The sequence below is a fragment of the Schistocerca nitens genome, chromosome 8 (assembly GCF_023898315.1).
Source record: "Schistocerca nitens isolate TAMUIC-IGC-003100 chromosome 8, iqSchNite1.1, whole genome shotgun sequence".
Classification (NCBI taxonomy): Eukaryota; Metazoa; Arthropoda; class Insecta; order Orthoptera; family Acrididae; genus Schistocerca; species Schistocerca nitens.
Window position 1 is genome coordinate 111,404,044 of NC_064621.1, and position 18,910 is coordinate 111,422,953.

The window sequence follows — 18,910 nt, forward strand, 5'->3', positions numbered from 1 at the left end:
AACCAAATATGAGAAATTCATCTGATTCATTCAACTCAAATAGCAAATTCTCAAGTATTTCTGGCCTTATAAATTTTCAGTTTAATATACTCTATCTTCTTTAATGAAACAATAAGTACAACCAATATTGTCATCAATATGGAAGAATTTAAATTTTCAATAACAAATTCCATTTACATATATAATTTTTTTATAAAACACTTTTATTTTTATATGCTCAACTGTTATGTAATTATGAAACCCAACCATTCAACATATGCCTTGTCCTCTTTAATCCTGATACCTCCACAAGATTGAAATAAGGATGATTAGCCTTCTGCAGTTCTTGATCATAAATATTTCTTTCCACTTCTTCCCCACCTGGTACCTTCAATTTATGTGTGACTATCAGAATGAATAACACGTTCAATTCCATAAATTTGAGTTGTTCAGCTGACTGTGCATCCATCTTCAGAAAGTTTACTGATACTCACTTTATCTCCTGTTTTAAATTTTGGAGTATTATTAGAGACAGAGACAGTTGGCTTATAATTTTTACCATTAACTTCCAATGGTTTCATTTTTATTGGTGAATGTTTTGTATTATTGTATTCATCAACTAATTCTGAAACTATGTCTATCCGTTTCCTACAAAGTCTACTTTTTCCACATTTTTTTGAGTTGTTTCATTAAATCTTTCTGCAAAAGACGCTTTTATTTCAGAAGCTGAGTAATAGTTCATGTATTTTTTCATGAGTTCCGTAAAATATTTACTGTACAATCCTCTTCCATTATATGTTGCAAATTTCTTGGTGTTCTTTCTTACATCAAATGTTCTTTCAAAGGCATCAACTGCATTTATATTTGTTTTATCTATAATGGGAATAGCCCAAGCAAGCCTGGAAAAAACATCAAGAACAGTTAATAGATATTTATAAGCGGCCTGGTAGAAGTTGCACAGAGCATAACTTAGTCATAGTGAACAGTTGGTTGAAGAATCATAAAAGAAGGTTGTATACATGGAAGAAGCCTGGTGATCCTGGAAGGTCTCAGATTATATAATGGTAAGACAGAGATTCAGGAATCAGGTTATAAATTGTAAGACATATCCAGGGGCAGATGTGGACTCTGACGACAATCTATTGGTTATGAACTGTTGATTAAAACTAAATAAACTGTAAAAAACTACGAAGGCTTTCCCGGAGTAATAATTGATAATATTCTTCTCGGGTATGCAGCCGAATCATGACGTCTTCAAGACACAATATTTCTGCGGTCCAACTGGCCGCCATCATCAGGTGAGAGCGCTGGTGCACAATCTCGCACCAGCGCTCTCACCTGATGATGGCGGCCAGTTGGACCGCAGAAATATTGTGTCTTGAAGACGTCATCATCCGGCTGCATATCCGAGAAGAATATTATAAACTGTAAAAAAGTTGGAATTTGAGAATTTGGGACCTGGATAAACTGAAAGAACCAGGGTTGTAGTGAGCTTCAGGAAGAACATTAGGGAACGATTGACAAGAATGGGGGAAAGAAATGCAGTAGAAGAAGAATGGGTAGCATTGAGAGACGAAATAGTGAAGGTAGCAGACGATCAAGTAGAAAAAAAGACGAGGCCTAATAGAAATCCTTAGGTAACTGGAAAGATATTAAATTTAATTGATGAAAGGAGAAGATATAAAAATGCAGTAAATGAAGCAAGAAAAAAGGAATACAAAGACTTAAAAATGAGATTGACAGGAAGTGCAAAATGGCTAAGCAGTGATGGCTAGAGGACAAATGTAAGGATGTAGAGGCTTATCTCACTAGGGGTAAGATAGATACTGCCTACAGGAAAATTAAAGAGACCTTTGGAGAAAACAGAACCACTTGTATGAATATCAAGAGCTCAGATGGAAACCCAGTTCTAAGCAAAGAAGGGAAAGCAGAAAGGTGGAAGGAGTATATAGAGGGTCTATCTATACAAGGGCGATGTACTTGAGGACAATATTATGGAAATGGAAGAGGATGTAGATGAAGATGAAATAGGAGATATGATACTGCGTGACGAGTTTGACAGAGCAGTGAAAGACCTAAGTTGAAACAAGGCCCTGGGAGTAGACAACATTCCATTCGGACTACTGACAGCCTATGGGGAGCCAGGCCAAACAAAACTCTTGTGAACAAGATGTATGAGACTCGCGAAATACACTCAGACTTCAAGAAGAATATAATAATTCCAATCCCAAAGAAAGCAGGTGTTGACAGATGTGAAAATTACCGAATTATCAGTTTAATAAGCCACGGCTGCAGAATACTAACACGAATTCTTTACAGTTGAATGGAAAAACTGGTAGAAACCGACCTCGGGGAAGATCAGTTTGGATTCCGTAGAAATGTTGGAACACTTGAGCCAATACTGACCATACGACTTATCTTAGAAAATAGATTAAGGGAAGGCAAACCTACGTTTCTAGCAATTGTAGACTTAGAGAAAGCTTTTGACACTTTTGACTGGAATAATCGCTTTCAAATCCTGAAGGTTACAGGGGTAAAATAAAGGGATATAATGTCTATTTACAATTTGTACAGAAACCATATGGCAGTTATAAGAGCCGAGGGACATGAAACGGAAGCAGTGGTTGGGAAGGGAGTGAGACAGGGGTGTTGCCTATCCTTGATGTTATTCAATCTGTATATTGAGCTAGCAGTAAAGGAAACAAAAGAAAAATTCGGAGTACGAATTAAAATCCATGGAGAAGAAATAAAAACTTTGAGGTTCGCCGATGACATTGCAATTCTGTCAAAGACAGCAAAGGACCTAGAAGAGCAGCTGAACGGAATGGACAGTGCCTTGAAAGGAGGATATAAGATGAACATCAACAAAAGCAAAACGAGGATAATGGAATGTAGTCGAATTAAATCGGGCAGTGCTGCGGGAATTAGATTAGGAAATGAGACGCATAAAGTAGTTAATTAGTTTTGCTATTTAGGGAGCAAAATAACTGAGGATGGTCGAAGTAGAGAGGATATAAAATGTAGACTGGCAATGGCAAGGAAAACGTTTCTGAAGAAGAGAAATTTTGGTAACATCGAGTAAGGATTTAAGTGTCAGGAAGTCGTTTCTGAAAGTATTATTTGCATTTAGTGTAGCCATGATGCAAATGAAATGTGGACGATTAATAGTTTAGATAAGAAGAGAACAGAAGCTTTCGAAATGTGGTGCTACTGAAGAATGCTGAAGATTAGATGGGTAGACCAGATTACTAATGAGGAAGTATTGAATAGATTTGGAGAGAAGAGAAATTTGTGGCACAACCTGACTATATGAAGGAATTGGTTGGTAGGGCATATTCTGAGGCATCACGGGATCACCAGTTTAGTATTGGAGGGCAGCATGGAGCATAAAAATCGTAGAGGGAGACCAAGAGATGAAAACACTAAGCAGATTCAGAAGGATGTAGGTTGCAGTAGGTACTGGGAGATGAAGAAGCTTGCACAGGATAGAGTATCATGCAGAGCTGCATGAATCCAGTCTCTGGACTGAAGGCCACAACAACAACACATATCTGTTATTTACTTTTAATATTCCTTTAAAATTATTTTAATGCATTTCTACTAGATGAGCTTGCCATACATTATCTATACCAAATGAGACAATATTTTTTCTTTTAAAATTTTTTGTCATTGGTTTATGTAATTCATTATTAATTTCTTCACAGATATTCAGATCATCACCTACAAAAGTTTTTTAACAAATTTACCCTTTTTAGTGTTGCACACAGTGCAGAGACCTTAAGTCATCTGTCTACCATTTTCACTTGTTATTCTGTGAACGTTTGTCCTTTAGTAAATTTTCTGCACTTCATGCTCCAGATATTAATATTTGATTGATAATCTTCAAATTTTGGTCTCAATTCTTTTTTTTAGTTTCTCAAAGTTTTTTTCATGTTTTTGCATTGATCTTTCAGCTGAAGATGCAATCATTAGGCTCCGCCTTATTTCTAAAAATGTCCATTTAGGAGACTTAAAATTTCTTTACACTTATGATTATCTGAAATCAGTTTTAAAACATATATACACAAATGATTGCTTGACATATGATTAACATTATGTATTGTCTAAATAGTTAACTAGATGTTTTGGTTTAGTACCAGAAAATGAATCGAATACATTTTTTTATTGTTATTCTTATAACGACATATCCAGTGAGTGCCAAGATGGTCAGATGTCTCTAGATTAACTACTATACATTCAGTATTTTTTCTTTTATTAGATAATTCATCAATCATAAAAACACCAGAAAAGTGTTTAATATTATATTGTAGCACGTTTTCCTGTATCAAGCCATTACTGCTTTTCCAGTACCTGCTGCTCAATCTGCTAGTGAACCAGTAGTTGCTCGATATGGTAATGCTGCCAAAGCTAATGGAAGAAAATCACCTTCATGTTTTTTTAGTCTGAACCTATATATTCAATAATTGTTTTACAAGATGAATACCTAGTGTTATGAGCAAATTACCACCAACTTTTTTTATCTCTGTTTCTTCTTTGTCCATAAGTTAAAAATCACCAGCACTATTAACGAGTTTAACCTTAATTGATTTTGGTTAATTTTTGTCACTAGGTAGAAATGATTAATTAATGCAGAAGTAATTCATTTATATAGATAAAAAATTTTATTGGGATATCACTACACCAACCATTGTCATTATTAGCCATTCCTAATTTTCTGTTTGCAAACATTATTCCTCTAAATGCCGTAGCATTTAATTTTTCTCCAACTGAAGCATGGATTATTTCTGTTACAACTAGTTGATGCTCTTTATCCACTTCATGTATTTTTCTAAATATTTATTTGCTCTACATGCAATATAGTGTTCCTTGCAAGCTTCATCTAATGGAGTTCAGTCTTTATCACCACATGCTAATCTTTCATCTAGGATAGTAAAAGGTCTGCTGTCTGCATAACCTCCTAGAAGCAACTCCCACACTGGTAAATTATTTAAACCCGAGTTTACTAATTATTCCCCATCCATTTCACTTTTCCAAAATGTATATGGTAGATAATTCAAAATTCTGATCAAATAAGGAATTCCTTTCGGATTATTAATAATGAAGTCATTAAATTTATTCGTTTGCATTTCCATTATTCCAACACTCCCAGTACAAAACTTTTATTTGTGGCTATTTCTCCACAATGAATTACTGCTGATCTATTGGTTAAGTCAACTGGTTCTTCTGTAATTTTTTTTACTAAGCCTTCACCCACTTTCTCATCGAAATTGGACTCTAAACATGCTATCAGTTTTTGGAAATACACATCAACAATTTCTTTTATCAATATCTTATATTTAATAAATCTTGGTTTTATTTTAGTTGGATTCTTTTCAGAATATAATGATCCTGAATGGTACAAAATATCTGCATAATTTGATAAATGAACAACATCAAATACTGTGTGCATACCTTCCACAGTCATCTGTTGTCTGTTATAAGAATTGTATCTTCATATATCCAATCACCAAATGTTACATTATCTCCACCAAATTTCACTTGCAATGTACCTACAAATTTAAATGTACCTGCAAGTCTTAATCCAAAAACTTGGTGTTCACTGTGGTTGATGTATTGTAGGATTCTTTTGTTTATAGATTTTTTTAACATCACCCTCCTTTATTTTTTCACCTATTCTATCTTTAACATCTTCTTCATATTTCATCAGTACTTCTTGTATTTCTAATCAACTGAGCATTTACTAATGCCATAGACTTTAATACTGTTTATTGGTGGTGTATTTCTAATTAACTGAGCATTTACTAATGCCATAGACTTTAATACTGTTTATTGTTGGTATGCTGTCAAATTCATCAAAACTGTGGTGATATTGATACGGAACCAACTGCTTTTTTTTAAATAGTTTTCAAAACTTTATCTCCTATTTCTCTCATTGTGTCAATAAGATTTTGACTCTTTCTTTTGTTTTCATACTTTTTTCTAGGTTCCATCTTCCATTTTTAACGTTTTCTTTTGTTTGTTCTTTTATCTTTCTGTTTTGTGTAGCATTTTTAATGATCTCTGGGTCATATTTTGCAAACATCTATTAAAGATAAAAACAACAACAAAAATTTTTGTTAGTTAAGAAATTTATTATTTTATATCTATACCTTCTTGTTTAGGCTTCTTAGTTGTGTGTACTGTAAAACTACTGATTTAGTCCTCTTTCCAACATTTAGTATAATTATGACCAAATCATAAAATTTTAAAACACCTCCAAGAAATTCATGATGTATATGACTTAAATTTGTAACATCTTGACGAAAAATATTCAAATAATTTTTATTATCTCTTACTAATTGCTTTGCTGTTTTTGAATATATCTGAGCTAATAAAAGCAGTCAATTCTATCACACCTGACTATAGTAAAATATTCTGTAATTATATCCTGATTTTCTAAAATGAAATTGTCAAATGTAACAACTGAACTATATTCACATTCATATAGTGGTATAATGTGTTCGTTAGCTTTTTTATTAGTTTTAAACTTCAATATTTTACATCTTTTTATGAATTCCTAGAATTTCGGTTGATCTAAGCTTTTTGATAGAACGTACAAGTGAATTATTTTATTCCAGTTCAACCATACTGGAGTTAAAATATAACTGTCACGCATTGATGTTGTTTTTCCACAACCACTGGTTTCTATTACTCCATATCGAATAAAATTTGGTTAGAACTCAGCATGTTTATATTTTGATTCCTTCTCTGGAATTCTTATCTCAGAATTTGTACCAATTATGATGTTAAATTATATATAGACATAAAAGATAGTATTAGAAGTGTGCTTGGATTTGGTGGTCAACCTACTAAAGCTGGCAAAAACAACTGTTGCTAATGATATGCCTAGACTGATTCCACAGAATTAATCAACATAAATTTTAATTTAGCTGATAGAATGTTTGTAAAGCATACGGATCAATTTCCTTGAGAAACTAATATTATCGCTTCATTGAAGCCTAATGCAGACTTCAGTGGACTATTAAATCATGAACACATTATCCTGTATATATTCAAATTTCTGATCCTCTACTGGATTGAGAAATAACTATAACTGATGAAAATGATAATTTAATTAACTTCAATGGTGCTACAGTAACATTTATTTTATAAATGGGTGAATAAATTTTTACCTTCAGTAAATAACAAAAAATACACAGCTATCAATTTTACTCATTCTGTTTGAATGAGAAGACTAAAAATTACTTACATCTTCCCTTCGTGAAATCTTCTCGGGTGATCAGCCGAGTAAAGGCGTCGTCTTCTCGCAACGTTTCGAAGGGTTTCGTACCCATCATCTTCGCTTGAATTTGATGGGTACGAAACCCTTCGAAACGTTGCGAGAAGACGACGCCTTTACTCGGCTGATCACCCGAGAAGATTTCACGAATGGAATACGCCGAGAAAGTCTCAAATCACATTTACTTACATCTTCACAACAAGACCACAGAGGTTACTGTAAATACTAGCAACTGTTGGTTTCACCCTAAACATACTAATCTTTACATTAACTTAAGTAAGAGTGGGGATGATGGTACAGATTATCCAACATATGATGCAAGGTCCAATCAAAAAATTGACTGACAACTACATGACAAAGCCATTCCAGTTTATCACGAGAAAGAAAGGAAACAATATTTTTCCTAGCTTGGAACATGCTTTTATTTCTCCATCTGTCATGCATTTGACTTCATTTCTTGCCAATGAGTTAACAATGAAGGGTCATATCCTCAATAATGGGAAGATAAAATGTACAAAAATTGAAGTAGTTTATCCTTCAGAAACATTTTAGGAAGATTATTAGGGAAAGAGATTGAACTGTAATTCTTACAGGGTCTTCAAGCACTGATGATTCCATTTTCCGATGGGGTGACCATAATGAAACCAGTGTTGAAGATGTGACCACACTATGTAAGCAAGGTAAAACTGTTGTGGAAACCAATTGATATTGACGACACTGTGGTTATATATCAGCCACAATATTCACTTGAGATAGAGGGAGAAAGACTAATAAATTCGAAGAATCCCACATCTTTCTCTGAACCACAAACCATAGAGATTGTTGGACTAAATGGAAAGAGAAACTTTTAACTAGATACCATCAATAACTACAATTCTGTAGAATTTGATATGCTGTATGTCATCTTCTTTGCTTTCCACACAAAAAAGAAGAATAATCAGTTAGCCTTCCCTTGTTCGATCACATCAAATTACAGACTATGTTATAAAGAATGGAAGAAATAACTTTTTCCTCAAGAAATGATGAATCTAGTTCCACCAAATACTTATCTGAAAGCATATTATGCTTTCCTAGATTTTAAGAGAGTCACACAATTGGCTAGTAATGTCAATATAAGTCCATTCAGTTTTATTGAAAACTGCCCTGCGAATGTCATAAATAGGCCTAGGAGAATGAACGTGTTAAATGCTCAGAAAGCAACAATGAAGCTGTTTGCCACTTTCAATAATAAAATTCAAAATTATACACTTTTCTGTAATCATGTGTCCGCAGCTCGTGGTCTTGCGGTAGCGTTCTCGCTTCCCGCGCACGGGGTCCCGGGTTCGATTCCCGGCGTGGCCAAGGATTTTCTCTGCCTCGTGATGACTGGGTGTTGTGTGTCTTTCATCATCATTTCATCCCCATCGACATGCAAGTCGCCAAAGTGGCGTCAACTCGAAAGACTTGCACCAGGCGAACGGTCTACCTGACGGGAGGCCCTAGCCACATGGCATTTCCATTTTTTTTTGTTATCATGTATGATAAGAAAAATTTAACAAAGGACGCTCAACATAAAATTTTGAGGGAAAATTTGTAATCTTCATAAAATTGTAATGTATACAAATGGAGGCTATGCTAAAAAAGCTCAATAACAGATACAATTATAGCATGTTTGAAAAGATTAGTGAGTTAGAAGTAAATGATTGATATTACACTTCTGACTGTCAATAAGTAAAATTTTGTATGGAGCTTGATAATAAATTTAAAATTATTTTACAGAACAGATACTTCAAATTAAATAGTGGTTGAAACTTTCAATTTTCTGAAGATGAAATATTAAACAGTGATAGAAGGGAATGAAGAAACTTACAAATAATGCCAGTGAATTTCACATCAAGAATTTTTTGATGTAATTGAAATTGGCTATTGCTGTCTGGTTCATTATTTTTTCAGTTATTAGTTTTTTGAGCTATCCATTTTAACCCTTTATTTTAAAAATTAATCTCTCTTTCTTTAATTTATACCCTACTTAGTAGTTATCTCAAAGTGTGGGTATTTTATGAAAAATCAGCAAAATTGTAACAAAACTGAAGATAGTGATGCAAGAAGACCAGTCGATGGACTGCTTGCAGAGACATCATGTAGTTCAAAACTTTGCTGTAGACTGCATTGAAAAACTACATAAAACATGTTGGCATATGTCAGATTCCAAAGAGGCAGAATGTGAGTGAGAAGACTGTCTGCTTGATGGGTAGTCACTTACTCTTTATATGGTGAACAGAACACAGCTCAGGAAGCCATCTGATGTTTGGTGTGGTGGGGAACAGTATTAGTTTTGTTTAATAAATTATTTTAATTAGGCTGTAAATTATAACAGGTTTTTAACTAACCAACAAATAAGGGTGATAAGAATGAAATCATAATAATTACATATGGTATTTTATATGAGACAGAGAAGCTAGGCCCTGTGGCTGACTTGTAGAGGACACTATGCCTTTGTTCCACAGAGGACATTGACCACTGGCCTTGAAATGGGACAACAGCGTCAAGACTTCAATCAAGGTAGACATGAGGCCTGAGCTTCAAGGATGACAGCTCCATGACAGCTCCCACTAGACCTCGACCAAGGAACAGCTGATCACTGTCCTTGAAGGAGATCAAACACATCAGTACAAAGGCCATTTGGTGAGATCTGCCAACACAGTAACCTTGAACCTTCACCTTTGAGAGATCTGTCAACAGTACACAGTGGGATCGTACCAATTCACCCAGTTACTAGTGTTGGTTTTTCATAATCCTTCCACTCATTTCTTGCTGGCTGCTGTCTACATACTCTCCTCCTGCCTCAGAAACTTGGGTTTGCAACGATCCTGCCTCCCACCAGTCATAGTGTCTGCGGCTGTGTTTGTCGGAATCTGTCTGTCCTCCATTGGGCTTTGTGTTGACTTGGACAATGGCACTTCGGCTGGTGAAGTGATACTGCAGGTCTCCCTGTCTGAATTTCAATCTCTCTGATGCATTCGTGTTGCATTAGCTTCATTGTTGGGGCCATTTTTTATGCTCGCCGCTACTCATTACGAGGTGACCTTACCCAGTCTGTACACTTTCTTGCGGCTCGTCTTGATTCACACATACCTCTGTGTTGCTGTAAATTTGTGTAAATCTCCCCATATTCTCTTTACCCATAGTTCCCTTTTTGATAATTACTTCTTCAATTATTTCGACTACATCCTCCTTGTCCATCGATATCCTTGTCGGAAGTTGATCAAGTCGTGTAATTTGTATGTGGTTCTGTAGCTCTATTGCCACTAAGGATTGCTTCCATCCACTGTACCCTTCTAAGCAAGCTGTCTGTTTCTTTCCACGGTGCACTATCAATTGCTGCCAGTATCGCTTTTGGTAGTTTCGTGCACAATTCAGAAATCTTTCATTCGTCATTGGACCACATGTCTGTATGGAGCAATTTATTAATCATCTTCTGACAATAGGTTGAAACACTTTCACTGCTATATCCTAGACTCCACACAAATTCTCTCACAGCGTTGGCTTGTATTTCAGGTGAGCAAATGTTTCCCATGAACTTCTGAACATAATCCTGGAACGATAGACTTTAGTTACGGATACTGCAAGCCCCATATTTATTTTTTTTACTAAGCACAGGCTACATCTACCTGCCTCCTGTTATTTCACTGCGCTAATATCTTCCGTTGTACTTTATCTGCAAACTACTTGGGACATAAGGACATTCCTATTTGAAATCCTAAAGTACTCATAAATGCCTTCTCACAGTGCCACTGGAAGTTCTGTTCTTGATTGCAACATATGACAACATTTACCTTTCCACGTTATAACTGTCGGCCCTACGCTCTAGCATCATCGATCTTTCGTGAATAGCCTCTATTCTTCTTTTCGTTTCTTCACACATTTCGGTAACACTATGTTCTACAAGCCTTAAGAGTTCAGCGATGTTGTTTGTGCGCGTTCTACAACACTAGCAATTCTCTTGTCAATTATCTGCATGTCCTTTTGGATTCTTTATTTCCTGATTAACCTCTTGATTCACGGTTTAGATTTCATTTCTTACTTTTAACTCTACTTTGGCAATATCCTGCACGGCTGCAATTTTCTGTTCCAGTTGGCTTCAGTTAGCTCTGAACTCAGGTTTTCTTTAATATTTCAGTTCTTCAGTCTTTTCTATTTTAATTTCTGTTGGTTTGGTTTACTATTATAGTATCTGTTTTTTGTAGTTTACCGAGCATTCGACTGAGCACTAGATTAATATTTACTTCTGCTGATGGACTACTTCCGCTGAAGTATTTTTTGCTAAAGGTTGAGTTTCTGATTCCGTTGTTTGTACTGCCATCTACTTCTACAGTGTTACCTCTAATAACTTGTTCATTGGTGTCGTCATCAGAAACGACATTTATACCTTTCTATTTCGTTTCAACTCTAGTAAGCATACAGTGTCACCTTTCCAGTTATCTTCAAAGATTACTGATCAAGGTCCAACGACTGCTGTTAGGCATGTAGCTGCAGTAAGCGCACAGTTCCCACGTAAAACGCCTCTAACGTATACCTCTGTTCACTTCTGACTAATCCGAGCTATCACAGTTCCTGCGGCTACTGGATTGGTTAGGACAGTTCAATAAAATTTTATTTTTCAATTTCCTGGCGTAAATGCCAGTGTCTCTTATTGAAACTAATAAGTATAAGAGAACCAAACACATCATCTATAATGCTGCAACAGCGAGAGTTCACTACGCTGTCACAATTACTTCACACGTTAACGTGGTCACGACAGCGCATTCCTGACCAAATTTAACTTTAACTACTACATTCCTCTGACAAACTCAACTGAACAAAGAATTCTTCTAAACAGACTAAATAAATCACTGAAATCTTATACTTGATTTAGATGAGTGACACAAAACACTCACGCACTTCCAGTCAACCTACTAAACATTAGATAAATATGTATGCATATATACAAACATATATACGAGGGTTGAATGAAAAGTAATGCCTCCACCTTCGTTAATTGGGTTTGGATGGGAACATTTAAATAAATCAAACGCACAAATAATCCTTAGAATGTGATCTTTAATTACCAATATAGACTTTTCCACATAATCACCAGCCAATTGGATACATTTCTGCCAACGATGAATAAGTTTTCTGAAGCTGTGAGGGAAGAAGTCGATACTCTGTTTCCGCAACCACAGTCTCACAGTTCTCTCAACGTCTTCATCAGAAGCATAATGAATTTCCCTCAGATCACCTTTCACTATCGGGAGCAGATGGAAGTCAGACAGTGCTAAATATTGACTGTATGGAGGATGCTGCACGGTGGTGAGATTCAGTCTCCGAAGTTTTGCTGTGGTGGCGCGTGAAGTGTGTGGTTTGGCATTGTTATGCTGCAGGAAAACATTTCCCTTTTCCTTTTGGACCCTTGTTAGTTGTAGATTGTGCTTGCACTTTCTCTCTGAGTATGGTAATCCAAGAGTTTGGCTTTTGGTTTATCGTGATTTTCAATAAATTTAAAATTTTTAGTACCTTAATAACATTTCATGTTTTAAAAAAAAATAGCTTGAATTAAATATTTTTGGCACGTGAAATATTCCTGAGGTGTAATTCTAATGCCTGTATTAATTTGCCTTCCAAAACTGTAAGTAGACGCCAATGACTCTACCTGTTAGGATGCCTGTTCTTTATGTTTTCGCAAATTTTCTTGTGTTAAAATACTATTCAAAAGAAAAATTTTCCTAAATCATTGTTGAAAGTCTCGAGTGCCTCGGGCAAGTTCTTAAAGGTTTGCAGGATCTGAGGCCTCACATGATAATACAAAAGACACAGTACTTCTGTCATTCAGAAATAGCGTTTGATGTTGGCGGATCTGTCTGAATTTCACATCAGCAGAATCATGACCTACTGAGAATGCAGTTTATTGTTCCACAATATAGCTGCCTAATTTGGTCACATGGATACAGATTAGATGGTTTCAGGAGAATCATCCTGAAGGCCATGGAAGCACTTGAAAGCGCCTTGCGCTCGAGAGGATAGACATGTGGTTCACTCAGTTGTACAGGATCTTACAGTTACAACACCCAAGGAAACGTGGCTAGAAAGTATCCAAACGTATAATATGACTACATCTGGAGCTGGTAGCATGTCGGGCAGTCGGCCCAATAATAAGATTTGTTGTGCAAGTGTCACACACTTTTAGTTTTTAGTGAGCTGCATAAAATCACACAGTGAAACTTTCCTGTAAAAGGACTTGTCAACAAAAAAGGCACAGAGAGAGAGAGCACTGACCTGTAGGTAGGGGCTGCAGGCGGAGAGGAGGACGCGGTGTGCGCGCAGGCGGTGGCCCTGGCAGCAAAGCGTGACGTCGACGAATGCCTCGGCTGCCAGCAAACGCCGTAGGTGCGCCAGCACACCGGACTCGTACCGCTCCCACTGCACCAACAACCGCTTACCACCCATCTGCAGCACACAGGCACAACACTCTGCATCACCAACAGCCAGTTTCCAACTAACTGCAGCACACAGGCACAACATCCTACATCACCACTAGCCAGTTGCCAATTATCTGCAGCACATAGGCACAATGCTCTACATCACTATAACGAATAACCAGTCCAAAATTGCAAATTTTGTTTTATCCACTCGATGACTTGTTTTGAGCGTGAAACTAGTGGTGGTGGTGGTGGTTAGTGTTTAACGTCCCGTCGACAACGAGGTCATTAGAGACGGAGCGCAAGCTCGGGTGAGGGAAGGATTGGGAAGGATATCGGCCGTGCCCTTTCAAAGGAACCATCCCTGCATTTGCCTGAAACGATTTAGGGAAATCACGGAAAACCTAAATCAGGATGGCCGGAGACGGGATTGAACCGTCGTCCTCCCGAATGCGAGTCCAGTGTGCTAACCACTGCGCGTGAAACTAGTCATCGAGTGAATAAAGAACAGTAAAGTATGCAACTTTGGACCGGGTATTCGTTGTACTGGTTAACAGAAGTTGCTGACCCACAGATACTCCAGCATGCTGGAAGTTCATACACTCTACATCACCAGCAGCCAGTTACCACTCATCTGCAGCACACAGACACAAGTCTCTACATCACCAGTAGCCAGTTGCTAGCACTTTGCAACACACATGTGTATCTGCACCACTCTACATCAGTGCCTTTCAGAACATGTGTGGTAACTGTAATTTCCGTACAGTAGGCATGTCTGTTGGGACTGAGACATTTTACTTTCAAGCTCGAAATCGACAAACTTACTAAGCAATTTACTATCTAAATTTGTATCAGACACAAAGTGAACAAAAGCATAAGTGAGATGACGTTGTATGTAGTTTTCTTATTTCTGCCTCTTCATTGTCCTGTTAGGATTAATCGTCAACACAGTGCTGACATCACACATTACAGCGAATGATCTTCGAGGAACGCTAATATTCTTTGTGCTGTTTTCTTAGTATCGTTCTTAACGTCATCCCTGTGGAGGCCTCTATGATATTATGTGGTATCGATGTTTTATTTTATTTGTTGGTCTACATGTGCGGAAATGACACAAAATAGTTCAAATGGCTCTAAGCACAATGGGACTTAACATCTGTGGTCATCAGTCCCCTAGACATAGAACTACTTAAACCTAACTAACCTAAGGACATCGCACACATCCATGCCCGAGGCACGATTCGAACCTGCGACCGTAGCAGCCATGTGCTTCCGGACTGAAGCGCCTAGAACCGCTCGACCGCAACGGACGGCTTGGAAATGACACTGTGGCAATTTAGAAGGAAACGTTTTGCTCCCAGCACAGGAATAAGAATACACATCTACATTTACTGTGCCACAGCTGCAGCTTGGGCGAGAACTGATACGGAATTCGACGAGAGAGGTTCGTTACCTCTTTGTGTCTTGCATGAGAAAGGGTTGCAATCTGTAGACCCTTCAGCTGGGAAGTATGAGCAATCATTTGGTTGCATACACTCTACAAGAAAATTCCGAACATACATAATCTGTGAAATTTAAAATGATATTTAGTTTTTAAGAATTATGATAAATTGTGGAGCGTTTTGAATGATAAGATAAGGACTGATCTAACATGTATAACCACCGATCAGCTTTTGAAGAAGATTGAAATAATAAGTAAGAAAAGCTACGACACAAAGTTACTGAATCATTGGATTGTTGATTTTAATTACAACGAACACTTTTGTTTAGACCAGTCTAACATGGTGTGTGACATGACACGACTTCATGCCAGGCATCTGTTCTCATTTTATACCGCTTTCATGCCATATCCCTTGCTCCACAAAAATCTCTTCCCTGATAGGATTTTCCGGATTCTGTTAATCTGCCAGAGAACTACACTTGTCTGGTTTGTGCTGGCAACAGGTTTTTAGTAGTTATGGAAGCCTGGGAGAAATTAAAATACTCTGATTAGTCTGGGATTTCAAGACGATGATATAAATATTACGGTTTAACGTCCATATCGTCAGCGAAGTCTTATCAATAGTCATTCTACTCCATTCCGTTTTCAGATGAGAAAGATCAATCAAGCCTCAAAAATTATTAAACGTGTGGAGTGGCCATGTAACCTTCATTCCTGGATCAGATATTACCACGGAGATATTTCTTAATTGGAAATTAGTGATGTATCTTTTCAGTTATGGATAATGTTTTTACCACGATTTAAAGTACTACATATCTTATAGACTTTTTATACACAAAATTCTAAAATGGTTACCTGTGAATATTTGTTTTGTTGTGTTGTCGTGTTAGTATAAATTCTATGTTCTATTGATGTAGAAAAGGAGTTCTCCAGGCAAATAGCTGAAGAAATTCTTTGCAATTAACGTCGATCAGTGAAACACTTGACAGTGAGAGTCTGAGGTAGAAAGCAAGTGGATGGAAAACGGTCTTTTGTGGAAGGGAGGAAATATTTTATGGTAACGGAGAAATGGTAAACTGTGGAGATAAGATTACAAGTATTGAGAGATTGAGAAGCTCCTTTTCTAGATGAGAAAGATTAAGCAGGGAGTGACACAAGGATGAGTCAGAATGGATGATGTGGATGTCACTTTAATAAGAAGTCCTTGAATTTCTACGGTGAAACAACTAGGTCTTAAAGTTTTTGACACAGAAGTGGCTTTCACATGGTAAAAGAGGAGAACAACAAAAGACAGAACAGTGAATATAAATCGATGGAAAAGATCATCAAGAAAGGAGAAATAAGACAACGGTAGAACAAGGGTTACACAGGCTTATGTCACAGACGTATGGTTGGATGGATCAAGAGCAAAGGCAATGGATGAAGAGGATAACAGTTTTTTATTTGTCCAAGAGAAATAAAGAGCCGGGGGTAGATGGCGTTAACAGAAACTAAATGTTAGACAATTACTTGTACTATGGGAGACAAACTTTGACCTGTGAAATTATTGTCAGACTCATTTACTCTGAGAATCTAACACTAATTAATGATCTGGACTGAAAATAATGAATAAGGAGACGAATCTTTAGATAAATAGATTACGGTATGGCCATCCACTGCTGCAGTTGATGAAAGTATAGATGTCATTTGCAACATAACCCATCTTATCCTATACGAATACAAAGTGCTTACATTGGAAGAACTGGCGTCCAGAGGCTTTCTTCTCAATAAGCCAGAAAAGTGGATCAGTGGCAGAACGAGGTATGAAACTTCTGTCAGTAACGCTGTGACTAGAAAAGTCAAGGCAGCCAGCCTGACTAGGAGATATTTATCTGTGCTATCTCGTGAGAAGTTTGACGGCTGTATATTGTTGAAAACGTTTTCTACACCCTTACTGGGGAGGAAGACCGACAGGTGAGAGTCATGTGGAATGAGAATTTCTCTCTCTCGCAATGTAAGAATGTACCTCGTTCGTTGATCTAAAATATGTCTGCAAGAGTAATTTAGAACGCTGCTTTCGAGAAATTTCAGGTGGAGGAAAACAGGTATCTGAGAAGTGGGGTTTGGAGTTCGGTTTTCTCAGAATTGTATATGGAGGAAAGCATCTCATTGGTTAACCTATAAAACATTTGCTAGGTGAGCAGTTGGACCACTGTCTTACAAGAATACCACTGGTCAATTTTTCATGGAGCCTTCTCATTGGTAAAATGTCTATTTCGTGAGCTTTTTTTTTGCAGAGTATAGATAAAAAATGGAATTGTGACGCACTCGATGCCGACATAGAAGCCAACAGGTGATACGTCCAATGGTCGACGACATTAGAGGTGCCGATGCCACTGTGAAAAAGTAATGTCTTGGCCCCTGGTGTTGACCACGAATAGAGTATTTTAGTGCAGTGATAGATTCTTCAAGGGACTATATTGTCCGGATGTATCACGGATATGGAAATCCAAAGACCCCTGCCATTACCAATGTTCCTTTCCGTTTTATATTTTGTGCTCCTACCCAGACTCCTCTGATATTTTGTTTCCAGAAAAGTGTTTTTCCGTTTACAGTTTGATGTATTAGATCTAAGATGTATTTTTAAGATGATTTATTGATGGAAAGAGGGAGCAGGTGACCACAGTGATTTAAATAAACTTTGAGCAAGGATAGCTACAAGCAAAAGGACCGAGTATACAGCTTTCTCCCGATGTGGGGCCGTATTGAGAGATCATTTGTGAATATAGAACTAATTGTCATTGTAATAACAGTCGTTTAAGAGATCAGTTGAGAGAATTTGGCATATTTATTCTTTGTGGCTACGCTGTATGAACTTTAATGGTGTCCAGTGGTTTCCCCCACAAATGGAAACTGATGTAGAAAGACGCCTTTCATTGTAGTCTGTGATGTACGTTAGCTACTAACCTCTGGAAGATTAATCTGTGCTGAATTTTATAGAGAGGGGTGATGTAAAGATTTTCGTGGAAGTAGTTCGATGGTGCCACCTACAGCAGTTGGTACAAAGGAGACAGAGATTTTGTATCAATGATTTATCAGAGAAAGCCTACTTGGAAGATTAATTCCATAAGGAGGTGTAGAATAAGTAACTTCATCGTCAAGAGGAAGTATGTACATATGATTTACTAATGGTGAGGTATCAAACTTAGATTTTTTTAGCTACATTAGGAGACGAGTCTTGTGTGTCAACTAGAAATTTCTAAGGAAGCCTCTGAGAGATTGCAAGAGGCCACAGTATGTCGCTGACATTTTCATTACTGGAGGCAAGTAGTTGGTCTGTAGGCATTCTGAAACACTTTATTTAATTTTGCCACGTTATGTGATCTAGGTCATTGACCAGGTGACATATTAAGCCTTATAAGTGATATCATCAGTGACAACATTGCTTTTACCAGTGACATCATCCTTATCTGTGTAAAGCCAGGCCCCCATGCCCCCTTTTCACGAGCCAATCATTATGCAGTATTGAATAACCCAATATGGCGGAAATAGCACGAATACATTAGTGGAAAATTAAAAACCATATGCTCCTCCTCCTATCTACAACCAGCCCGAATGCAGTACTTATCTCGAGGCAACCATAGCAGTGTATTATAAAAATCGAGATTGTGGAAATAGTTCAACTCTCTTAATGGCAAATTTAAAATCCTCTGCTTGAAATGTTCCCCTAATGCTAGTGGATTTAGTGACTGTGTGCATTCGCGCAGTAGCGCTGAGACGATTTTATCGCTGACAACA

The 18,910-nt window shown here is 37.2% G+C and overlaps 1 protein-coding gene across 1 annotated transcript in view; it reads right to left on the reverse strand.

Annotated features, from left to right (window-relative positions):
• Positions 1-18,604, reverse strand: part of LOC126199431 (zinc finger protein 628-like) — a 197,915-nt gene extending 179,311 nt beyond the window's left edge. Inside the window, exons 1-2 of the mRNA XM_049936348.1 lie at positions 18,565-18,604; positions 13,550-13,773 (exon numbers count right to left, since the gene is read on the reverse strand). Coding sequence (XP_049792305.1) covers positions 13,550-13,773; positions 18,565-18,604 — 264 coding nt within the window. The remainder of the gene's footprint in view (positions 1-13,549; positions 13,774-18,564) is intronic.
• Between the last annotated feature and the right edge of the window lie 306 nt (positions 18,605-18,910).